This window comes from Lagopus leucura, unplaced genomic scaffold, assembly GCF_019238085.1.
Source record: "Lagopus leucura isolate 7727_CA_CO unplaced genomic scaffold, USGS_WTPT01 Super-Scaffold_100018, whole genome shotgun sequence".
Classification (NCBI taxonomy): Eukaryota; Metazoa; Chordata; class Aves; order Galliformes; family Phasianidae; genus Lagopus; species Lagopus leucura.
The window spans coordinates 423,844-448,418 of NW_024962272.1; the positions used below are offsets into that span (position 1 = coordinate 423,844).

A 24,575-nucleotide genomic window follows, 5' to 3' on the forward strand; every position below is an offset into this window, starting at 1 on the left:
ACAGTGAAGATGCTAAAACCAACACTAGCAGGGACTGCAGAGAGGAGTGACAGACTTGCACTGGTTTCAGTAATCTCCTTTAAATGTCATTCCTTTAAAATCATGCAATTTTTGAGTAGGAGGAGATGTATCTTTTTTTGGCAGTGAAATGTTGGGTTTGTAGTTGATAATCCTGTGAAAAGATTTGTACAGAACAGAGTCACAGTGCTCCTTTGTCTTTAGAACTGTGAATTCTGTTCCCACGTCTCAAGGATATAGTAAAATTGAAAATGGCAGTAACAGATCACTCCCATGAAGGAAATAGCTGAACTGACCACGTCTCTTCATTCGAAAAAAGAGACAACCAACATGGCAAAGGTCCACATCAGCTGCATGGAGAAATGAATACAGAGTCCCACTATTAATACTCTGAGTGTGAAATAAGCAGTTACCATGTTCAGAAAAAAAAGTGATAATATGCATACTATGTGAAAAACTCTTCATCGCAGGATGCTGGGGATGGTAAAACTCCACAAGAATTTAAGAGGTTGATCAATTTCATCATCAAAAGCACTTTAACGTCTCTTAAATAAATACAAAATAACAAAAAATACAAAACCCTAGGACAAAATGAACAAAAACCATCCACAACCAAAACAAACAATTACAACGATAATAAATTTGTTGAAAGAAATGCTGGTTCAGATTACTGGATACTATCGGAGTGTTCAGAAATGTGTCAGCAGCTATTTTCCTTCTTACACGGATTTGAATCACTGCTGTGTATGGCTCCAAGGCACGATACTAAAAAAGATGGACCTTTACTCGATCCAGCACTTACTATTTGGATCCAGCACTCAGTGGGAGTCACAAAACCACCTGTTTGCTTAGGGTGATTAGCTGCTATGTTTCAGTAGAGAACAACAAAATAAAAGACCATTCAGTTCATCTTGCTCAGCTGTCAACCTGACCTATGAAGTTCCATCACTAAACCACGTCCCTAGACCCACACCCACACGCCTCTTGAACACCTCCAGGGATGGCAACTTCACCACTTCCCTGGGTGGCCACTTCCAATGCCTTGCCAGCCTTTCTGTGAAGAAACTCTTCCTGGTGCTCAATCTAAGCTTTCTCCTGGAGGCTATTTCCTTGCATCCTATAACACGTAGCCTGAGGAGAGATCGACACCCTCCTCACTGCAGCCTCCTTTCAGGCAGCTGTAGGGAGTGATGAGATGGTTTAAATGCAAGGCATTTTACAAGCTTTGAACATGTTCTCTTCACAGATTGATTTGTACGTAGCTTATAAGGTCACATATGTGATCACATTTCTTTAAAACTTCATTTAAAAGGGCTTTTACATTTCCCATCAAATACAATGTTTTGTTTTTTTCTTCAATTTTTGTGTATTATTTGTGTAAATATGAAGTATTCGGTACAAAGAAGAAGTGGGACATTCCAAACTTCTGATGGAAATTCACTTTTCTTTGAAAGAAAGCTTTCCTCTGACCAATATATCAGGGAAAGGTGATGGGAAGATGAATTCCATTTACAAAAATGAGCAAAAAATTTTTTTCTACAAAATAAAGTCATTCAAAGTTATTGCATAGTAGTATCCAGCCTTTCTCCAATAGTATTTGGGATCTGAATATGTGTGCAGTAGAGCATAAAAGTTCATTAGAATTCCAAACAGACTGAAGCAAACTTTGCACAGGGTTATACTTGTCAAATTATAAAGTGTTTATAAAAAAATCATAAAAAAATCTAACAAATCATTTACGTAAATAACTTGACTTCTGAGTTCTGCAGTAAAGCTTTTTCTAATTCGCTCTTCATTAGAATGAATAATATTGTGTATCCTTCTACATTATTGGCAAACAAAAACATCAGGCAAGATCTGTTTCTCCTACCAACTACTCTTTTGTGTTCTAAGTAACACAGATACTGATTCTAATGCAAAAATAAGAGGAAAACAAACATTCTAGGAGGAAAGAGAAATCCATGAAGATTGGTCCCTTCCATCACTGAAATGTCAATAAAATGCGTTGCTGCAATATATACTTTCATAGTACCCAAGGTGCCATCCTCTGCCACTTTCCTCTGCATAAAAAGAAGTCACCTATCACATTCAACTGCACAATGCAATTAGTTTAAAACAGCCTCAGTACTGCAAAGTCCAGCATGCAGGCATCTTCTTCTAATAGGAACCTTCAAAAGAGATTATAAGCCTTTAATGACTAATAGGTGAGGAGTACTAGATCACTGTTTCTGAAATGAAAGCAAACATCCTCACACTCCCCAAAACAACAATTTCTCTTTTTCAACCCTCAAATAAGATAGATATTGCAGATAAAGAAAATGGCTATTTCCAAATATATATATTTATTAGTGAAGAAAGGGAAGGTATCTATGGAACGTATAAGATTTTCTTGCCAGTACTTCCCCAGAACTCTAGTTGACCAATTACCAAATTACTTTCCAGAATAGAATGAAGTGCAGTTGACACATAGGAATCTGTGGGTTTATTCTTCATACCAAAATGGGAAGCAAACTGTGAGCAGTAAATGAAGAGGAGAAGGAGAAAACTGGAGAAGATGAGGAAGAAAAGCTTAGGCCTTGTCTTTGAAAAAGATCAGCCCAAGAATAGTGCTAGAGGAAGATATCCAAGTTTTACTTCCATTTAGAAGTCAGTACTATTAAAAAGATAACTGACATTCACAAGTATTTAAATCCTCTGCTCTACATTATTCTTAAAACAAATGAATAAAAACAACACTCTGCATGTACAAAGTTATTTGGCCTAAGGAATCCTTTTTTTGTATGCTAGAAGACACATAAAAATCTTAAAAGGTAATAAAAAACTTCTCCATTTCCATGTGCACTGCAGCAGGCACTTATGAATGTAGCTGAGCTGCTGGAAATGAAATGGTTTTATGACACCAAATGCTGAACCTACAACATAAAATACTGAATACCGTTCGTAGAAAAGAAATGTATGCAATAGTAACAATGTTCCCTTTAATATGAGGTGATGTTTTAGCATTATCCTTTCATAAAGACTTGGACCAATCAAAAATTAAAGAAAAAAATACATATCTAGAAAGCATGACTGGAAAAAAAAAAAAAAAAAAAAAAAAAAAAGAGCATAGCTTAATCTCACTATACAGGAGATTAAAGAGCCACCTCGTTACTGTTACCACACACATGGAAATGCATATACCTGCAAAAGAAAGACAGTAATGAATTTTCAAGATAGCTAAAAGCTTTATGACAAAATTTGGTAGTCCTGAACAGCAATCAGTGTGATTTAGAATGGTGTTTGGGAAACCATTTCCAGTCTTACCCTTTCATAGAAGATGTCAGGCAATTAACCAGCGGTTACCCCTCTCTGTGTCAGAAGGATTCAATAAGAATGTCCTCTCTCCAACTCTGAGCATACCATGTGAAATGTAAGCCATGTTGAGAAGCAGAAGATACTAATTTCATTTGACTATATTAAAAAAACCCTGCATTCTGATGTGTATATATATGTATTCTGCCATCATAACAGATACACGTATCTTTAAACTACACGCAACACCACAGAGTACAGCAACTTGATTTATTATATGCAGATTCTTTTGCATTGTTGCTAAACAGTACACTGGTCCAAAGTTACTAAAATACTTAAAAAACTATACATTATGTAAACAAAACATAAATAAGACAGCATAGTTCTTTGTACATATAGTTTAGTACAGATTGTTAGGAATTCATGAATATTTACAGTTCTATACGATAGACTGCATTTTAACAATGCATAAATATTTTTTTACAGAAACAAATCAAAAATAAATTTGACAAATAAAAAGGAGACACACACTGTCATAGACACACTGCCAAAAAGTCCATATTGTAAGATGGAATATGTGCAAAAAGCTAGATTTTTCAAAACTGTTTAATGAACTCATTGGTCATTTCTGACCTTTTTACTAAACAACTCTCCGACAAACTAAATATATTTTTATTTCTTATCCCCATAGGTAAACTGGAAAGTGTAATCTTAAGTACTTTTGAGCAAATCAACTGTTTGTAAGAAATCATTCAACACTTGTAACTTCTAGAGTCAAAAGAATGTGCCACAATTTCCAAGTGGCTCATTTGCTCTAAATTCAGGATGCAGCGTTATCAGGCTTATCAAGGCAAGATGACTGAGATATAGGGAAGGCAGCAGTAGAAATTTTGCTTGTGGACACAACAACAGGAGGCAGTGATGAAGACAGCGAAGAAACTTTTGACGCTGGAGTATTTATAGCATTCAGAATGGCTCCTTCTGGACTGACCAACAGTTTCTTGATAGAAGTGTCCAACTGAAACACTGAAGTGTTGCTGGGTAAATGAGAGTTTGAAGGATGAACAGCAGAAACCACAGAAGATGTAGTTGGAACATTAGCAGGAGGTTTTATCACTGAAGACATAGACAGAGTTGCTGCAGGTAGCGGAGTACACGAGCTAGATGGAGTGCTAAGTATCTGTGGTGTTGCATGTACAATGGGTAGTGCATCTGCAGACCCAAAAGAGTTCACAATTTTTGTAGAGTTTTTCAAAAGTCGTTGTGATGTTTGCCAACTTAGTGAATTACTTGGTGCTAGAATGATTTTTGAGGTCATTGGATTAACCGCTGGTACACCTTGAGCCTCTGGGCCATGGTTAATGTTTAAAGGAGGAGTCTGTTTCGTGTTGTAAGAGAGAAGAAGGACATGGCTGCCAGCTCCAAGGCCTTGTGGTGGAACAACAAAGCAAGTACCATTAATCATTATCTGAGTTCCAGGTGCCAAAGGCATACAAGTGTTGATGACTATCTTCTGTTGAATGCAAGGTTCGTTCAGTTGACCTCCTGTCTTGCTTGTTATAGCTGGTGAAGCCGCACACATCTGAACGGTAGACGCAACAGTGTGGGCAGGATTTTGTTTCTCTAGACTGGGAGGCACCTGCTGGCATTGCAGTGATGAAAAACTTGGGAAACTAACGACTTTGCCTGTGTTTGGTGAGGCAGGGGTCAACAAACTTTGAGGTTTCTGAGTACCTGCATTACTTGGCCCAGCAACTGTAACTCCGGATGACTGAAACTGCATCAGTGTGGGCAGCTGGCTTTTTGGTATCGGAGAAGGAGCTGGAACTGCTGCCAACTGAGGAACTGTATGTAACATTTTGCGTGGGGTGGCTACAGATCCAGACAAGCTAATGACTGGAAACGGCAAGGCAGATGTTAAGTTCTGAGAAGATACCATTGGCTGAGTTGTTGAAATTAGCACAGATGAAGCAAGATGTCCTGTTTTCACAGTTGATATACCTACAGTATTCCCAATGGTTGCTGTACACAGTCGATTACCCAGAACTGGCCTTACTCTTGAGGGATCACTTCCACCACTCAAGACAGTAGGCCGTGTCCCAGAAGTCCCACTTGGTGCTACTGAAACAGACTCTGGACATGCATTTGCTGTTGGAACTGAAAAAGAATTCGTAGCCTTTGCTGCAATACACAGAGATTCATTAATTGACACAGCACTCTGACTCATAAAACTTGAACACACGGGAACAAAACTACTAGTACTTGTCAACGATAAAGCCAAGCCTATGTTTTTTTTGTCTTCTCCTTTAGAAATCGCAGAGTGCAATATACTAACTGGTGGAGTCTGCTGTGCATTACCTTTAGTATTTACAATAGTTTGACCGATATTGAGTCCGATTTTCACATCTTTTACCTGAGCAATGGTTGGTGATGAATTTATTCTTATTGGTGCTCCCTTTGTAGATGGAATCAGAACCAATTGCGGTTGCTCTGTGGTGCTAACAAAGGTTTTGCTTATAGAAGGAAGGTTATGTTTCAGAGACTCTGCTACAAGGCTAGTGGCTGAAGGTCCATTGGGAATTGGCGTGTTAATGAAAACTAACTTCTGAGCACTAACACCAGTAGATGCTAGAGATGGTATAACACTGACTCCTGATGCACCACAGGGGGATAAAATAGGTGGATTTGTGACTAAAGTAAGTTTCTGTACTGGAGTACCACTGATAAAATCTCCATTTATTACTGAACTAGACTCCGACTGAATAACAGAATTTGTTTTAGTTTTAGTATCACACTGCTGCTGTACAGAAGAATTTGCAGTTACAACTGTGTTGTTTTGTCCAGTGCTAGTCACTCTAATGGGACTGTTTGGAGTTCCAGGTATTGAGCTACTAGCTGACGAAATGCAGGATGAAGAAGGACAGGACACCTGGCAGGTGTTCTCTCCTACTTGACCCAAAGTGCTTCCAATAGTTGGCTGCTGTAATGTGAATTTGATACTTTTATCCATTGCCTTGTTAAAATCAGCTGGGAAAGATTGAGTGTTAAAAGACGAACCTGCTGAGGGGGCAAATCCAGAAATACATGATTGTCCAAAATGTGGGAGACTAGATGTGGCTGCTGCTACAGATGGAAGCGTAGAAGTTGATAATGCTGTGGTTTTTGGCACCAAAAAAGCCTTAAATTGAGATGCATATGTCAAAACTGAACTAGAAGATATACTAGTAGGTGAAATTTGGTCTGGGTTTGTCTGTACTTTAACAATTCCCGTGTTTCCACCTCGTGTTGTGACAAGAATAGATTGTGACTCTCTTATACACACGGTTTTCAACTCTTGCCTAGTTTCAAAGGATTCAGTTGCTTGCTGTGATGCAAGACAATGAAAGGCAGTAGCAGTGTTTGTAGATGCACTTAATGCTGTTGCTGATATCAGAGACTGAGCAGCTGAGGAAATACTAGGTGAAGACAAAAACACTGGGAATGTGGCAGTTGAAACTTCAGTCCCACGCCGGACATGTTCAGTTTGGCACCCCTTCACTGTTGGTGATACCAAGTTACTTGTGGTAGCAGGCAACGTTTGTGTACTGCTGGTGGAACCAGTCCCTTGTGACACGTTGCTAATACTCTTGTTAAAAACTGTACTTGTTGAGTGAGAGGTAACATTTGCAGGTGTTGTTACCAGGACAGATGTTAAAGATACGTTGACATTTGTTAATTCCGGCAAAGTTGCAGAGTGCAGTTCAGAAGAGTTCTGCTGGAGTAAATTACTATCCTTGGACATGACTTTTCCTTCTTTCTGCTGCAAAAGAAAATTCTTAGGTAAGATAAGAATTTGTTGCATAACTTTTTCTCCAGTTTTAGGGTCAACCACAGGTTGCATTTGAATTTTCACGGAGCTGTTGTGAAGGTCTACTGGTACACAGTGTCCATTTGGCATTTTGTATACCATCTGTAAAGGAGTCTTTGAACCTGTCTGACACGGCAATGCTGGTTTTATCAGTGATGATTCAACAGGTGATAAAACTGGCTTTTCAGAAGTAGATACATTTACACCTGGTGGAGGTGACAGTTGATTTGTTAAGGTCACTTTGTTCCCAATATTCTTGGCAAGCAAGGCCTGAATGGGTTTGGTCCCTTTCAGAAAGCTTGATACTGATGTTGCAGGATCTGCCAAAGACAATGATTCTGGAGATGATTCTTCAAGTTGCTTCAGATCAGTCGAACAACTGTCTGTCTGTAGGCTACTTTCTGAACTCTGTACTGCATCCTCACTAGTGCTCAGCTTAGCTTTCTTTCTTGGTGAAAGCTCATTAGTGTTTTGATCCAGACAACTGTTTTGCTTGGACTGCCGTTTAACAGATTTGAGCAGTGTCCTGTGTATTTCTTTAGAAGTTGATTCTTTTTTCAGAAGTTTACTTTTCCCAGCAGGTAAATTCATCTCTAATAGCTTCATTTCACCTGCAAGGATATTAAATCAGAAATCACATTTTACAAGTTTGCAAATGGTATCTCTATACACGAAATTAATAGTGTTTAACTGAAGGCAAAATTCTAGTTTAAGTGTAAGGATAGGGGCAGGATAACTGTCTGCTCCTTTAAAGGCATCTGGTCAAGGACTTTTTCCAGTGCAAAATGAGGATAACAAGAAAAGGAGGAAGCTGTAAGGAATAACATACAGAGACACAACCTGACCAGCACTGGGGAAACTGAGGAAAATCAAACTTTGTATTAATTGGTGAAGGCCTGTGAAAATGTGAGAATGTTTCTTCCAGGAAGGTTATCCGACTGGGGACCTGGTCAGTTGGGACAGGTAGGGAAAACTAGAAAACCAGAAATAAAATATACACAGACCAAACAAAACAAAGGGACAATGACCAGAAACAATCTCACTGATCCCCTGGGCTCTCAAGAATGTGCCACTTTGAGAGAGACCAGTCTGGACTCTGCGACTGGTAAAATCACGGACATAATGCTGGAGTGAGGAAATTGAGCTGGACAAGTCCATGAAAGAAGCATTCTGGAGAAGGGGCTGATAGGAACGATAGGGAACAAGGTAGGGGATGTGAGGCTGGGCAGGAAAGTGAATAGAAGAGGTCAGCATGTCTAAAATGTGGTCCGTACTCTCATTTGACTGAGTGCTGTGTCTGATCGCCACAGACAGTCCTACCTTCTTAGATCTTTTTGTTAAATCCTTTCGTAACTATCTCTTTGTATAATCTCACTCCCATCCGTGTGTGTCTATGCTGCAAGGACCAACTGACACCTAGCAGTGAGACGTATTTGTGAATGAGATCTTAGACCATGGCAGTAGGCAACGCTGACTGGGGGAGCAGGGCTCCTAGCATAACTAGCTGGAGGGGCCATAGACACATGGATCTAGAGAGGATCCTGCAGAATTTGTGTCCCAGAGTGCCAGCTACTGGGAATACCAATGTGAGTGGATTTGAAGTTAACTACTGGAGTCAGACTGTTGGTGTACATATCTTAAGCCTGCAGTGTCAGATACTGGAGTAAGTGTGGCCAGTGGGTGGGAACGGTGTGTGTGTCCTGAAAATCAATGACTGAGGAAACTGGTGTGAGTTAGGGGTCCACACTGCTCCACACATCACAGCCCATGTGCCTGCTAACAACCACTGTGAAAGAAGGCCCAAGCATCTTCATCTTCCCCAAACAGGATGTGCACAGGGATATGCACTGCTAATTCACAGCAAACTTCAGGCTGGATCTGAAGGAGGTTAAGGTCCAGCCTATGGTATCAGGTGGGTGAAAGGTTTGTGCTGTATATCCAGGGAAACTAACAAGTGTAGAGTACCTGCAAAACAAATGTATATGAGTGCTAAGTGTTTGGAGCAAGTATCAAGCTGGACCAGTTACAGAGCAGGGGGAAAGCGTGAGGTGACTAAAGGGACCCAGGATTCAGGCATGTGGACAGAGGGGGATACGCCAGCACTGAGGGAATCGGCAAACGTGTATTTGTTAACCTAGAGCATTTCATGTATGTGTTTTCATCAGTAAGCATCTACCAACTAAAAAGCAGATGTCTGCTTATGTTCTATCTGAGTCCCTAACAAAGTTGCATCTTGTCTGTGGCAGTCTGCATGACCGGCTGTGTCACTGTTGTGTGCATATGCATCTCCCTCTCTGGGATGCATGCTCAACTTTGCCACTGGTTCAACTTGCAAACAGGACACTAGTAGTTGCACCTCTCAGCCTGACCAGAGACCAGGAGTCCCTGGGTGAACTGGACTGGCTTCAGTGGCCCAACACAAGTGACTCCTGGGTTGGGTTGCTGGAGGAGGCAGATGTGCTCCTAACAACCAAATGAGCATTTGCCACGATAACTATGAAGAACAGTTTCTGAGGTGATGACTGTTGTTTCCAGTTCAGTGATGTACCAGTTTCACATAATAAGGTTTTGGTAGTGGGGAAGCTGCAGGACTGGCCTCACAGAGAACAGGCAAGAGCTGCCCCTGTGCCAAATACAGCTGGGACCATGTAGTCCATGGAAGATCCCACACTGCAGCAGGTTCAGATGGCCTGAAGGAAATAGCAGCCCTTGGAGTGCTCACACTGGATTAGGCTCCTCATACATTTTGGGACCCATGAAGAATAAGACTGATTTTGGAGCATTCTTATTCCGAAAGATAGTAACCTGTGGACTCATACTGTAACAGCTCTTGAAGAACTTCTCATCTCTACATTAGAAAGATATGGATTTGGAAGATGGAGTTTCAGTCGATAAGAAATTGGATGGTCATAGCCAGAGGGTTGTGGTCAACAGTTCTATTTCCAGGCTGGTGACAAGGGGTGTATCCAAGAGGTCTGCTTTGAGACCAGTGCTCTTCTGTATTAATGACCTTGACAGTGGAACTGAGTGCACCCTCAGTCATGTTTGCTGATGAGACTGAGTGGAGCAGTTGATACAATAGGAGGGGATGCTATCCAGTGGGACCTGGACAAATTTGAAAAGTGAACCTAATGAGGTTCAACATGGCCAAATGCAAGGTGTTGTGGACCTCAGGTTGGGGCAATCCAAGACATGACTGAAGACCGGGAAAAAAACTCCTTGATGACAGCCCTGCAGAGAAGACCTTGGAAGTTCTGGTGGATGAAAAGCTTGACATGAGCCAGTGGTGTTCACTTGTTGCCTAGAAGGCCAACTGTATCCTAGGCTGCATTAAAAAAGGGGTAGTCAGCAGGGTGAAAGAGGTGATTGTTCCATTCTGTTCTGCTCCGGTGAGGTCCCACTCGGAGTACCACATCCAAGCCTGGGCCCACAGCTGTTGGTCCAGAGGAGAGCCATGAAGGTGATCTAAAGGTTGAAGCATCTCTCTTATGAAGAAAGATTGAGGAGTTGGGCTGGAGGAGACTTGGAGAGACTTCACTGCAGCCTTCCAGTACTTAAGGGTGCTTATGAAATAGGAGGGTGACCAACTTCTTATAAAGTCTGATAATGACAGGACAAGGTGGAATGGTTTTAAACTGTAAGAGGAAAGATTTAGGTTAGATGTTAGGAAGAAATTTTTTACTGAGAGGGTGGTGAGGTACCAGGACCTGGTTAACCAGAGAAGTTGTGGGTGTCCATCTCTGGAGGTTTTCAAGGACAGTTTGGATGGGACTTAAAGCAACTTGATCTAGTGGATGACAACCCTGGCCAAGGCACTGGGGCTGGAACTGCATGGGCTTTTAAGTCCCTTCAATCCCAGACCATCCTGCAATTCAATGAGCTGCAGCCCATGAGAACAACCTGTACTAGAGCTGAATAAAGGTGGAGCAAGGAAAGACAAACTACTATGAACTGACTGTAACCGCCATTCTCCATCACCACTGTGCCACTCAGTGCAGGGAAGGAGTATGTGGGAATTAAAAAAGCTCAGTTAGGGATGGACATGGTCAAGGTTTTATCTTTGTTTCTGACCATCCTTCTCCAACTGGAAATCAGTTGATCTTCTACATGTTTAGTCTATTCTTCTCTTTAGTTTGACCCATAAGATCTCCCATCTTATCTTCTACCCTGTCTTACTGAGAACAGGGAGTGAGAGAGTGGCTGGGTGGGCTGCTGGAGTCATCCCACCATAAAGGTAAATTTTGAACAGATACATTACGTGATCACATAAATAGTTAAACAATAAAATAGTAACTTTCCACGAATCAAAATTTTCATCTCGATCATGTCTGCACCCTCCTATTTCACACCTGTCAGACATAAATCAAAATATATTTCAGTATTATCACAATGGTAGCTAAGGAAAAAAATATAACGTAAGCCCAGATGGAAAAATTCAGCTCCTTAGTCAATTTCGTTCAGCTCCTGGATCAAGTTCAGGCTATCAAATTCCAGTAAATGCTTACCATTGTCTGGGTGATCTTTTCTGGGAATTTCCACATATTCTGCAGACTCTGAAGATTTACTGCTTACTATTGCAAAACAATCTTTGCCAGCATCAACCTCACTTTCATCATTACTCCACAATTCTCTGGTAAATTTATCATGGTCTGGATGTCTTTTAAATTCATCGTAGTCCTTCTTCAATCTAGACCTTGAAAGTAACAAAACTAACTTTACAAAAAAATATTACTCTCTTTTAAAATTCTCTTAATTGCATTTGCTGCCACAGAAGAAGAAATTTTCAGGGTAGCTCTGCAAGTCTCTAAAACCCAGAAAATGTAAAGTGACAGTAACATCCCTTTCCTTGCCAAAATTGAATTGTATGCCATTAAATCCTTAAACAATAAGCAAAAAAGACTGAGTCAAATATGACCATCACTGTTAAACTGCATTTATTTTCTGTTTCTTAATTCATCTTGCACTGTGACAAGAATATTGAGTATTAAATGCAACAAGACTAATCTTGCCTCTGAAAACAGCTTCAACTAGACAAATTAGGTAAACCTTGTTTTCTTGAAAGCATCATGCTTTTGGCTCGGCTATGGGACCATAATGTAACTTGCTCCTTTAAGACAACCTTTTATTTTCTGGGTCAACTGAACAGCTGCCACTGTCATTTTCACAGGCTCACACTCCGCTAAGAATGTACATATGATGGAATTACATAGCTGCTTTACTCACTTGAACACTCTTCAGAAACACATCCACTTTATAGCACACTTATCTTGATACTCCTAAACTGCTGCGTATTTCCATTGTCCCTTCTTCTACGCCATTGTTTAGATGAGATCTAGGGATATTTTAGCGTACAAATACAGTGAACTGCATGATTCAGCTGGTGGTAACCAACACAATATCCAGGAGGATTAATCAGCAAAAGAATAAAGAGATGATAGCAATTAGTATTCTGTGTGGAAGAGAATCTAGACTCCTGTTTGCACCTAAAGTCAGTCTCTGTGATATTAAGATCTTAATTTTACCCATTTTTACGGGTTAAAATTGCAATTCTTTGCATTGAGTGCAGCAATGTCTAGCTGCTCCCTAAGAGGTGGGGGTTGGGAGGAAGAGCTAAACAGAGTATTACAGCTGATAGAGCAGAAAACTCACAGGTCAAAACATCATCCCACTGTGTCTAAGTGAGGGTACAAGGCAGTCCTGGAGATGGTAGCTGGTTTCAATCAAGAGCTCAAATCTACAGATAAGTTCTTGGTGATGAGGTGGGTCTGAGGTTAAGCTGGGAAGTCAATTCACTGTTTTTGGTCAGGACTGGATCCAGTGATGGCTACTTAGTCCTGTGATTGTTGAGCAGGCCCAAGTTGATGATGCAGGTCTGAGGTCAGGCTGAAGTCAGGCCAGATCAGCAAGACCCATGGCCAAGCAGGGGCACTGCTGTAGTTGAGCAGGAAACTAGCATTCCTATGGTAGAGGTTAAAGGCTGCAGAATGAATTGAAATTGGGGTTCTGGGCCCATGGCATGTAATATGACCTAGAAAGACCTATAAATATATCGTAGCTTTCACACTCTCACTGATAAGACAACCTTGAAGATTATGTAAGATGTAGTGAGGGTGAGATACTTCATCAGCTCTGTCATTAGGACTTCAAACTTTAAGTCCAGATGCAGAAGTACACTAGGGAACTACAGAATGATCCAAGTTAACAACTATTGTATTAAAATTTAAAAATGGATTTCAGCCATAAAGAGTACTTCTACTATTTCAAGACTACAAAGAAGAAGAGGTAAAACTCCGAACTTTTAATCCACATGGAGGTCTTGCAATGATGGAAGGAGTTCTGCACAGCCCTCAGCAACCAAGAAGGCCAAGACTGTCATGTAATTAGCAGAGTTAACTGGATGACACAATGCAACTGCAGCTAGAGTTGTAATGGTGCTGCTGCTTATACTAGCATAAGCAACCTTTATTCAGTTGAGCTCTCTCTTTCAGGATACCTTTTTTCACCACTTGTCATTTGCACTACACTGTTGCCTAGCAGCTGCATAATGAAACAGGACACTGAATTAGCCTTCCCCAATCCATCTCTCTCTCCTCTCAATTTGTAAAGATTGTTTTTCAAGCTTTTCAAAAGTACGCTATGTCTCCGTCCAAATAGTTCTGTCTCAGAAATGACTAGGCTAGATGAAGAAATTTGGGTTTCAGCCTAAACCACATTGAGGAAGATGAGTTAAGTTCATTTGAGAAACAATTCTCTACATGAAATGCATGTTTCCTTAGCTACCAGCACATACATATGCTAGACTTTAGCCATCCAGATCACTTATAAAAACTGGTCAGACCTACTCATATACAGTACTCCTATGAATACACCTTACAAATGATAGTTCTGCTTCCACATTATGTGGCCGCTCACTTGAGCACCACAGTTGATAAACAAAACCTATTCCACAATAGAATTTACCTGAAGGATAATTTGCATGAGGGAATAAAAGAGAGCCCGTACTCTGGAAAATGGAATTCTTTTAATAATACACCTGGCACATTTCTGAAGGAGTCTGAATTGCTACACACAAGCAGAAAAGAACAGCTAAGAAAAATGAATAGAAACTCAAAAAGAATAGGAAAGAGCAAAACTTGCACTTCGGACTATTATATAAAGTAAAATGTTTAACAACATCCTAGATTTCAAATAAGGATCTTCGTTCATGTGTGATGCCCATGAACTGAGCTACTAAGGAACCAACTCTTACTGTCTCTGTGTTGCTTTGGTTTTTTTCTAATGTAATACCTATTACATTTTCAGAATTAGTTCTGCACCATGTAACTATTTAAGTTGTTTCCTTCACATTTAACATATTAGCAGCAGCCCAACTTTCCCAATCATTTGACACACGCTTCTAAATCATTATCTACTCTTTCTGTGTCTATGTGATAAAACAGATATGTGATTTTAGCAACAACTATACACCTAACAGACAACAGTGGCACCACAATTCAAGATAAAATGACCACATAAAATCACTATCAAGTCTCCCCAGGGCTTAGAATTTAGATGCTACACATCTATCTTAACTGCTGCTAACAATTTTCCTTACTTGTCTGATATTTCTCAGTTATATCTCATTCTAGATGAATTCTAAACTTGCAGCTCTATAAAGATGTTTTAATAATTGCTTTGAATTGCTTTGCAGAGAATTCATCAGCAACTCATTTAGATAGGTTAATACAGTATGTAGTCAGACACAAAGTGCCACAGTAAGTCCTCATTCATTGATGTATCAAATAAACAGCAATACAAGTCCTACTTCGTAGTGTTATAACTACCAAGTTATGCATGATTAAGGATTTTAGAACATTTTAGAGAAAAAAATATTTGGGGTTAACTTTAATTTTGCTTAAGAGACACTAGATCTGGAATACAAAAAAACCTTTGAACCAAAGCACTGACTATGCCTCCCTGTTTTCTCTTCAGTTTCTTTGAGAGGTCAACTAATATTATTTTCAAAAGGTGAATTTTGTCCTGTTTTTATTACATGCACCATTGTTAACAAAAAAAAGAGTAGCTGATTACCTGTTCCTCTGAAATGCTTTCATTAGCTTTGGTTCCCATGGCAACAGTTCATTAAGCAGTCGTATCAACGTACCATGCAACTCCTTTACTGCTTGTTTTCGGTGGTACCATCTTCCCTGCAAACATAAATATAATCTATTTATCATTGCATTAAATCTGAATCTTGTTATTGTGCATCAGTCCTACAATAATCCTGGTACATGTTAATGCAGTATTGAAAGAAAGTAACCTGAAAAAAAACATTAATAAGTTCCACAGCTTTTTCTACCCTTAGTGTATGTAAGACAAAAGAGTATTTCTGTATTTTCTGTATTACAGAGAGATAACATCCTACTTAAAAAAGTAATATAATAACAATGTTCATTTTTTTACAGCTAAAATTAAAATTGAAACAGAACCCTACAAACACACTACGTATTTAAAACTACTTATGTTGGTAACTGACATGTATAGTTGTCCACTCCAGTCGGGGAAGCCAACCATATAATTACACTTTCAATTATTAAATTTATACAGTAAAGCTTACAATAAATTCATTTAACTTAAACGATATCATTTATATTTTTACTTGCAAAAATAATTTACTATAGTTCTCAGGGAGAAAACAGTTTTTGCATTATATTTTTGTATTTCATTCAGTATTCTTATCATCTTCCATCTTCCATCTTCATGTTTGATCAGTCTGGAAAGGCTGAATGAGGATAAAACATATTCAGGGAAAAATATATTTTTGCAAGATGCAGGGGGATCAGCTGAGGACCCTGGGTTTGTTCAGCCAAAAGCAGAGGAGGCTGACAGGAGGCCTCGTGGCAGCTATAGCTCCTCATGAGGGGAGCAGAGGGGCAGTGCTGAGTTCTGCTCTCTGACAGTGACTGGACCCCAGCGAATGGCACAGAGCTGAGAGGGGTGGGTCAGGTGGGGGTTAGAAAAGGTTGTCCACCACAGAATGGTGGGCATGCATCAAGCTGCCCATGGCTGTGGTCACAGCCTCATGCTGCTGGAGTTCAAGAAATATTTGGACAGCAAGAAATATGGCCTCATTTCAGGTAGTCCTGTAGTCCCATGTGAAGCCAGGAGTTGACTTGATGACTCCTGCAGGATTCTTCCAACCCAAGCCATCCTATGAGAGCTGTTCCAAAATTAATGTCTCCTGTTTGGCTTTGTTGGCCCACCACATTAGAGGCAGATGGTGATATGGCAGTAGAGGTTGAATGATCCCACCAATATTCCATTACATTTTGTTGCTGTGCAACTCATGCAGCAGAGGGACAGTCTGACAAAATGACGTCTGACATGGAAGTGCGTATGAAGCTGAGGTGTGGAATCCAGTTCCTCCACGCAGAAAAAATTCCACCCACTGACATTCATTGACATTTGCTGAGAATGTTTGTGGAGATCAAACAGTAGATGTGAGTACAGTGAGGTGGCGGATCGTCCATTTCAGCAGTGTTAAAGACAGCAATGTTAAAGACAAGCCATGTTCCAGATGGCCGTGCAGATTTTTACAACTGTGGCATGAAGGCTCTTATTTATCACTGGTAAAAACACTTTGCTAATAGTGGCGACTCTGTTTTGACTGTTTCATAGCTGAAAGTTTTCTCTTTCAAACAGTGTTACTGTGCTCTTTGTTACCTTTTGTAGTTTCCATGGAAATAAACAGAAGACATTACTTTCAGAGTGACCAACACATGATTCTATCATCCACGAGGTCCCTTCCAGCTTGGGACTTTTTCTGTTTTATGATTCTGTGACATTCTATGATTCTATTTTCTCTTGTAATTCACTTAAATAGGGAAAATGCAAGAGAAGGAAACACAGTATTTGTAATAGTGCCAAACACCTTTCTAAACAGCATTAAATCCATACTCTTTCCTAAGAATTTTTCCCAATAATTCTCTAACTTTATTACACAAAGGACTGAATTTTTCCAGCAAAATTTCGGTGCTGGATATGGAGAGAGTAGGCTACGGTTGCTTAAAGAACTAGTTAACCAGGTCCTCTGGACATATGCTTCTGAAGGTACAGGGATTTAACGGTGCTGATTGCTTTTTAACAACCATCTTCTAAGAGGGCAGGAGGTAATTCCAAATATCAGAAGTCATTTAAAGTAAGATAAATGTCTGGATTGACTCAGCAGGAATTTTCTTCTCAAGCTCTGACAGAAAAGGAAAATGTATGGACACTGGAAGTAACATCAGGTGATAAGGTGAGCTACAGAGCTGCTGTTTGCCACTGCATGGAAAAAATCAATGCAGCCAAACATCACTGAGAGCTGAAGTTGGCTGGTACTATAAGACAAAACAAAAAGGGTATTTAAAATATGTAAGCAAAAACAGGACTGGAGGGCCAGACGTAACATCAGTCTATTACACGATGAGGATGGTCATCTCATAAATAAGGACACAGATAAAGCAGGGACAATTAATGTATTTTTCACCTCTGCCTTCGGCACGGATGATGGGCTCTGAGGTAGAGGATGATTACTGCAGTAATGATAAACTCCCAGTCAACCCTGCATTTGTTGGAAATTTCTGCTCTGACCATATGTGTACAAGTCTATGGAGAACAATGGAATTCATCCCAGGATCCTCAAATTGCTGGCCAATGTCACCACAAGACCTCAATCACTTGTCAGTGATCTTGGCAATCTGGAGAAGTCCCAGTAAAAGAAGTCCCAGTAAACTGGAAGCTGACAAATGTCACGGTTTTCAAGTAGAATTACAAAGAAGACCCTGGTAACTGCAGGTTTGTCAGTCTCACTTCAGCATCTGTTAAAATTATGAAGAAGATTATTCTGAAGGTTCTGAAAAACACCTGAAAGACAATGCAGTTATTGGTCATAGCCAAGACAGGCTCGTGGAAGGGAGAGTTCTATTTAACAAACTTAATATCTTTTCATGACAAGGTTACACACATAGCAGACTCAGGGATGACAGTTGATGTAATCTTTTTTGATTTAAGAAAATCTTTTGATACTCTTTCTCCAATATTGTACTAGATAAAAGGTCCAGCATACAATTAGACAAATATGTAATGCAGTGGGTGGGCAATAGGCTGATGGGTCAGGTTGAAAGGGTTAAAGAGGACTTCATCATGCTGATGGCCAGTCACTGGTGGAGTTCCACAGGACTTCGTTTTAGGGCTAGTTCTCCTGTGCATTTTTATAAACAACCTGGATGCAGGAGTTGAATGTATACTGCATTAGTCTACAGACGAAACTAAATAAGGAGCTGCTGAATCCCTTGACAATACAGTTTAGAGAGATGGGCAATCACCAACTGTGTGAAACTTAACAGGAGCAAGTGGTAGATTCTGCATTTGAGATGGGACAATCCCAGCAAAGGCTGGGGTAAAAAAGGCTGGAAAGCGACCCCACAGGAATGGATCTGGGGATTTTAGCTGATGGCAAGATGAACATGACTCGACGTGCCCTGGAAGCCAAAAGGACCAACTATATCCTAGGATGCATTTGGCTCAGCACTGCTAGCTGGTCAAGACAAGTGAATGTAACACTACTCTGCACTGCTGCAGCCTCAACTTAAGAACTATATGGCATTTTGGGTGCCAAAATATGAAGTCATAAAACTAGTGCAGGCAACAAGGATAGTGGAATGTTTAAAGGAGAAGACATATAAGCAGCAGCTGATGTCCCTAGGTTAGTTCAGTTAAGTAGAGACTGAGGGAAGCCTCATGGCAGCCTACTCACAAGGGGAATGGAAGGGCAGCCATTGACCTCTGCTCTCTGGTAAGAGAGACAGGACCTGAGGGAATGGCACGGAGATGCAACAGGGAAGGGTCAGGTTAGGTATTAGGCAAGTTTTTTTTTACCATGAGGGTGGTCAGAAATGGCCCAGGAATGGCAGAGATTACAACACCAAGACTTCAGGAGTTCAGAAAGTGTCTGGACAGCACTCTCAGAAATATGATTTGAATTCTGGGTAGTCCCGTCCAAATTGGGATATTCTATGATTCTGTGACATACAAGCAGCTATAAAAAGGGATGTGGTATTCGTCAGTTCTTCTGCCACTCTACAAATTTTGTGCATTTTACATAAATGAGGATTTTCTCTCTTGACTTGTCTGAGAAAATGTTAAGACAGTAAATAGATTATGGTTCAGCATGAAAAAGAAGTAACACTTGGGAAGTTATTTCTTTTATACATATATTTTCCTTTTGATAGAACTCTTATCTTTAACGGCTTCCTGCGGTCCAGCATAGAAAGAAACCTATGGCAGGAAAGACAACATAAATGTCAACTTAACTGCCTTTCAGCAGTCTGCAATAATGACATCTCTATGGACTACGGAATAATTCCTTTCTATCAATTTCAGCTGATCTCTCCAAAGTGCAGCAAAATGAATCAGGTTGAATGCTTTGGAGATCAGGTATCTTTGTTATTTTTATGGGTAATAATTTACATGTTACATTACAAAATGAACAGCTCTTCTTTCATTCTCCAATTAAAATAAAAAAAAATCAAAAGGTTTTAAGTACGAAATTATGCCACATTACAACGTAACACTTAGTGCTGAGCCCACAGACAAGCTAGGAAACTGCGTTCTACTTTCTTCAATTTCTGGCCAGTCAGATTTGCACAAACAACACAGTGCAGCATAAAACTTGCCACTGAGCACTGCAACAGAAAACCGTTCTTGTGCATACTGCAGCTTACAAAAGGCATTTGTTATAATTTCTTAATACCAGAAGTAAATACAATTAATTGCTATGAGAGAATTAAATGTGTGAGAGAATTAGTGCACAGATTTATTTTTCCTGTGATATATAAAAAACATTTTACAGGAAGTTGTAAAATGAATTAATTTTCACACTTTTGCCAAAGCAAAATATGAATGATGCCACTACTGTCAAGGTGTGGAAATGCTGTACCTGCATCCAATAAAGCAAAGAATGGTACGTATTAAAACGCAGTATATAACAAGAACAGTTACACTAAGAACAACTACAGAGTTCACAGGAAATAGTCAATTTCTGAGAAGCTAATTTATTTTTAAATGAAAGTAAGATCTTGGTTTAAGAAGAGAAAAGGGAGCATTTATGAGCCTGATAAATACCAGCTGAATCATTGAGTAAGCTTTGAAATGATAACAGTATCATGCATTGAATAGCCTGACACAAGCATAGGGCTTAGTCAACAACGAGTCTTAAAATGTTACTGCCTTCATTATCACTTCAAAAAAGGCTGTTACTACAGGCTACTTTTCTCCTTACTTGAAAAATAAAAAGACAGAAACACAATGCTATGGATAGGCTTTTCCTGAAAACTGTAGCAAATGTTAAGTGTAATCTTAAATCTGGAATTCCACATATGCTTCCAAACCTTTTTAATGCAGTTATGTACCAACACAATAACTTTTTAAAAATTAATTATTTTCCTGTATCTTAACTACTCACTTCTTACTATTACTTTATTACTCTGGCATACACACAACACACAAATTATAATACCCTTTACTCAGAAGCAGTAAGGGCAGTGCTCAGAATGAAACTGTGGGGAGCTCACTGAGGGCAGAGAGTACCATTATTCATGGACTGGCTGTGCTTTGGTCAGTGTTGGTGAGCAGTCACACTGTGTTATCACTTTTTTTGCACATCCTTTTATTTTCTGTTCTCTTTCTGGTAGAACTGTCCTTATTTCAACCCATACGTTTTACATTCCTCTCTACCTTTATTCTCTCCCCTATTCCACTTGTGTGGAGGGAGGGAGCAAAGGGCTGTGTGGTGCTTCACTTCCTACTGGGTTAAACCACAACACATAGCCCAGTGTTTCTCCAGGTAAAAAGCTAATCAATGACTGATGAAGCTGCAACTTAACTCTCACTTCAGTAATACATATCAGCTTACTTTCTACAGAACATAAACGTTCCTTTACAAATAGATATGTTGCAGACTCTTCTCAGTTACAGTAAATGATGTAAGTGCAGGAAAACATCCACAAACTGAAACTTAGGTAAGGTTTAGGTTGGAATTTAGAAGACATACTTTCATCAGAAACCTACAGCGTTAGAACAGCTTGCCCCAGAAAAGCTGCTGAGTTTCCATTTCATTTTGCTTTCAGATTTCAGCTTATCAGGCCTTGGCTGACCTGCTGCATAAACAGTAATAGTGCTTTCTCAAGGTAGGGAGACCTGCAGTGGTCCCTCTCTAGTGGATTCCTTCAGATGAAAGACAAAGCCTCTGAATATGACTTGATGTGGTAACGAGATTAACAAATAAATAGAATGCAACACCTCAGGGTACGAAAGGTACTTACCAGCACAGAACAGCAAAGAACTTTCTACTCAAAGACATAAAAATGTAGTTGCATATGAAATTCAACAATGAGTGAAGTAGTGGAACAGAAGATTTTATACAATTAAATAGCTATTACAGCTTCACAATTCAGTTCTCTCATAAATGGTTGGCATGCAGATCTGCAGATCTGGATGCACTACCTTACTTGTCTATGAAATCCAATAGGGCTTTATTAGTAGACATGAAATAAAAATACTCAATCACATCAACCCAAGATAGTCTTTGCTGGAAAAAGTTCTCTGTCAATGAAGATATTGCTTTTAATATGTGTGAAGAAACTGTTCCTCTTCAGTGTACTGGAACTAATTTTAAGTTTCGTTAAGCTTGAACAGTCTACATTCCAAGCCAAATATGTAAGCAGAAATATCCAGTACTAACTTGGATGTGTGCAGAATTATGCTCTTGTGTGGCTTGTAATTTACATTCCCAATAGCACTGCTTCTATACATTAATCTGAACTGCTAATTACTATTTTCTTTCAAATAGTGATGAGCAAAACCGTGTACTTTCCTCCAGAAATACAACGCATGGCATTGAGTACAAAACAACAATGGCCTAGACAGAGGACAAGATGTAACTCGTACCCCGTTCTACAACTAAAATTTTAAAACACAAATACAAAAAAAATTGAAGAAATGTGCTGAATGTTTCCATATGTGCACACAGAGACATTCAACACATTTTGAACTGAAAACTTACCTTTTAAAATTAGGTTTCTGACATCCAGAGCAGCCAGGGAATGCTGACTCCACTCTCCGTGATGTCCCAACATACACTATTCTGGCATACTCATCATGGAACCCCAAAGCAGACTGGAGCCAGGATACTGATATATGGGGTAAGGACTGAACTTTATAGGGGAGGTTTTTTTGTTTTGTTTTGTTTTGTTTTTTGTTGTTGTTGTTGTTTAAATAAACACACACACACACAACCACAATATTATGCAGTTTTATAAGATTTTCTTTAGTCTTTACTTTATATCCTGCGGATATAAAATTAAGAAAATTAGAAATCTTATAAAACCATGCAATATTGTTGAAAAGGGGTGGTGGTGGAGGGAGAAAACTTACCTTACCCTTAATAGGCCTGCTCCATTCTGCAGCGGGGTTCTGTGGTATATGTGACATCACCAGTCTAGCGTTTTCTAGTGATGTCACATGGAGAGGGAGTTGATCTGCAGCTGCTTTGGACATCAGATACCTAAAGAAAAGAGATTAATAACTTTCTTCAATTCAAAGATTGGTTGATACTGAATGCTCCTCTTAATCAATTTATAGGCCATATTGTGGTATTTCAGAACTTCAGTGACAACTTTGATGAAAAAAAAGGAATAAATGACATCACTCACACTATGCAACCACATCTGTAATACAGTATGTTTTCATTTTGAAAAAGTTTAAGTGTTACTTTTTAAAGTTCAACTTCCTTCAAGTCAAAGACTTGTATTTACCCTTGGCAAGTCCTTCTGAGCATTTTATCTACCAACAGCTAGCCTCTGGCATTATTAGAAGACTGTGATGGAACAGTAAGGAAGAATGGCTGGCGGAAAAGCACAAAACAAAATCATTCATGACACCTCTTTATCAATTATATCTTTGAGCATTTATCTATAACCAACAAAGAGACTGGTGAACATCTTACGTCAGCACGCAAATTTTTTGTTGCTATTTTGCAAGACTTCAGCTTGCACTTCCATTACAGGAATCCAACCAAAGTATATCCTGGAATGGTATCCCAGACTCTCTTGTCAAATATTGCAAATAAATGAGAAAATAAACATACAATATCCTAAGAAAAAATAATAATTCTTGCTAATTGGCATGTCCTCATCTCATTATTTACTTCATTACTATGTCCCTGTTTATTTGGAGGGGAGTTGGAATAGATGATTTTTAAGGGTCCTTTCCAACTCAAACAACTCTATGAAATGCTCATTAGACAGACATTTAGTCATTTGGGCAAAATTACTACTAGATTATCACTGCATTGATCATCTCCCAAATTTAAAATTCATTACCAGCATGATTTCACTGCTTTTTCCAAACTAACTCAGAACGCTGAAATTAAGCACCACTGAACTATCACATTTCACTCTTAAGTATGAGAGCTTATATATACTAACCTATACTTCCATAATGCATCAGGAAACTGTATGCATACAACATCTTGTTTACAAAAAAGCCACTTTCTCTTTTAAGCTATTAATTATTAACTGTTTATCACTAATTTCATCTTTCTTAACTGTAGATATACAAACATTTCAGTATTCTTCAGCAGACCATGTTAAAGCCAGCTGTTTTAACTACCCGTGCGTGCTGACAGGTCTTACCTGATATTTCAAAATATTCTGGTTGATCGAAATCCAAAGCACTACAAAATATTCTGAATACACGGCAGTATCTCTATGATGAAAATGTTCACATTAAATGCATGACTACCTACTCTTATGTTTGGCAGAATTCGTATCTACACATCTAGAATTGTGAAATATATGTGATAGAAGTGGCCTAGGTGAAGAATATTAGCAAACATTTATTTGCAGACTAATCTATATACCAGGAAAGGCATAAAAAATTGTGTGAAGATAAAGCAATTGTGAAAAAAAATACACTTACTACAGGTAGCGCTGAAGAGGTACTGAAGGAGCTAAGAAAAACTGAAGAATAAGACAAAAGTGTGGAAATGATATGTAGAAGATAGAAATAGCAGGGGAGTAATTCTGTGGAAAGCTTTAAAAATCTGAAGCCTAAAATTCGTTATATTCCTTCAAAGTGTGCAACTAATTAGCCAACTGGTTTTTCAAAAACTGTACATCTCAATTTCTCCTCAGAAATATGCAGAACTGTGTGAATGTAAAAGTGAATTGAAAAATCTTATTTCAGACTCCAAATTCAACATTTTGGACTCCTATGAGTCCTTTAAAGAGGCAAGCAAATCAGAAAGAAGTAATAAGAAACTATTATGGAAGTGATTAAAATACAAATCAAGTTTTTAGGAGAAAGGCTGGAAAATGAGAATTAGATCCATTACAATAGA

General features: G+C 39.2%; 1 protein-coding gene across 1 annotated transcript in view; it reads right to left on the minus strand.

Annotated features, from left to right (window-relative positions):
* Nucleotides 1-3,565: 3,565 nt before the first annotated feature.
* KIAA2026 (KIAA2026 ortholog) overlaps nucleotides 3,566-24,575 on the minus strand; it is a 60,558-nt gene continuing 39,548 nt past the window's right edge. The window contains exons 6-8 of the mRNA XM_042877395.1: nucleotides 15,227-15,342; nucleotides 11,662-11,849; nucleotides 3,566-7,767 (exon numbers count right to left, since the gene is read on the minus strand). Of these exons, the coding sequence (XP_042733329.1) occupies nucleotides 4,130-7,767; nucleotides 11,662-11,849; nucleotides 15,227-15,342 (3,942 nt within the window). The 3' untranslated portion in view covers nucleotides 3,566-4,129. The remainder of the gene's footprint in view (nucleotides 7,768-11,661; nucleotides 11,850-15,226; nucleotides 15,343-24,575) is intronic.